The sequence below is a fragment of the Antrostomus carolinensis genome, unplaced genomic scaffold (genome assembly GCF_000700745.2).
Source record: "Antrostomus carolinensis isolate BGI_N321 unplaced genomic scaffold, ASM70074v2 scaffold40226, whole genome shotgun sequence".
Lineage (NCBI taxonomy): Eukaryota > Metazoa > Chordata > Aves > Caprimulgiformes > Caprimulgidae > Antrostomus > Antrostomus carolinensis.
The window spans coordinates 1-832 of record NW_010320501.1 but is presented as its reverse complement, the minus strand read 5'-3'; the positions used below and the strand labels follow the sequence as shown (position 1 = coordinate 832).

Genomic DNA, 832 nt, shown 5'->3' with positions numbered 1-832 from the left:
GACAGTGTAGAGAATGGAGAAGACCCCGATCTTCACCATCAGCTTCTCCAGCTTCTCCGTGTTGGTGCCACCCGTCTTCATGATCTTCCGGATGTGGAAGAGGGCGACGAAGCCCGTGAGGATGAAGGAGGTGCCAATGACCAGGTAGCAGGAGAGGGGGATGAGGACAAAGCCGGTCAGGGCACTGACGTCCATGCTCCCCACGTAGCACAGCCCCGTGAGCTCGTCCCCTGCCACCTTCCGCATGGTGAGGATGACGATGGTCTTCATGGCCGGGATGCCCCAGGCAGCCATGTGGAAGTAGCTGCTGTGGGCCTCGATGGCCTCGTGTCCCCACTTCTTCCCGGCAGCCAGGAACCAGGTGAGGGTGAGAACGACCCACCAGAGCGAGCTGGCCATGCCAAAGTAGTAGAGGATGAGGAAGACAATGGTGCAGCCCGTGCTCTCCAGCCCCTCCTGGATGATGTAGAGCTCGCCGTTCTCCCGGTCACAGGCGATGTTCTCGGCCCCTGCCACCGAGCGGATGATGAAGGCCACAGAGTAGACGTTGTAGCACATGGAGAGGAAGATGATGGGCCTCTCGGGGTACTGGAAGCGGTGGGGGTCGAGCAGGAAGGTGAGGACGGTGAAGGCGGTGGAGACGAAGCAGAGGGTGGACCAGACGGCAATCCCGATGAAGGCAAAATCCTTGTCATCCCGGGACCAGTAGACGTCCACCCCGGGGGAGCACCGGGGCGCGCAGGAGAGGCTCTTCTCCACGTACTGGAACTTCTCGGGGTTGTCGCAGGCCCCCAGGCCGTTGGGTCCCCGGCCCTCGGCGGGGCCCGGCGGC

At 62.6% G+C, this 832-nt stretch overlaps 1 protein-coding gene across 1 annotated transcript in view; it reads right to left on the bottom strand.

The window, feature by feature from the left end:
- LOC104526222 (frizzled-9) overlaps nucleotides 1-825 on the bottom strand; it is a gene marked incomplete at both ends in the record, with an annotated part of 1,132 nt that extends 307 nt beyond the window's left edge. The window contains one exon of the mRNA XM_010169610.2: nucleotides 1-825. This exon is cut by the window's left edge and continues 307 nt beyond it. Within this exon, the coding sequence (XP_010167912.2) occupies nucleotides 1-825 (825 nt within the window).
- Nucleotides 826-832: the final 7 nt, after the last annotated feature.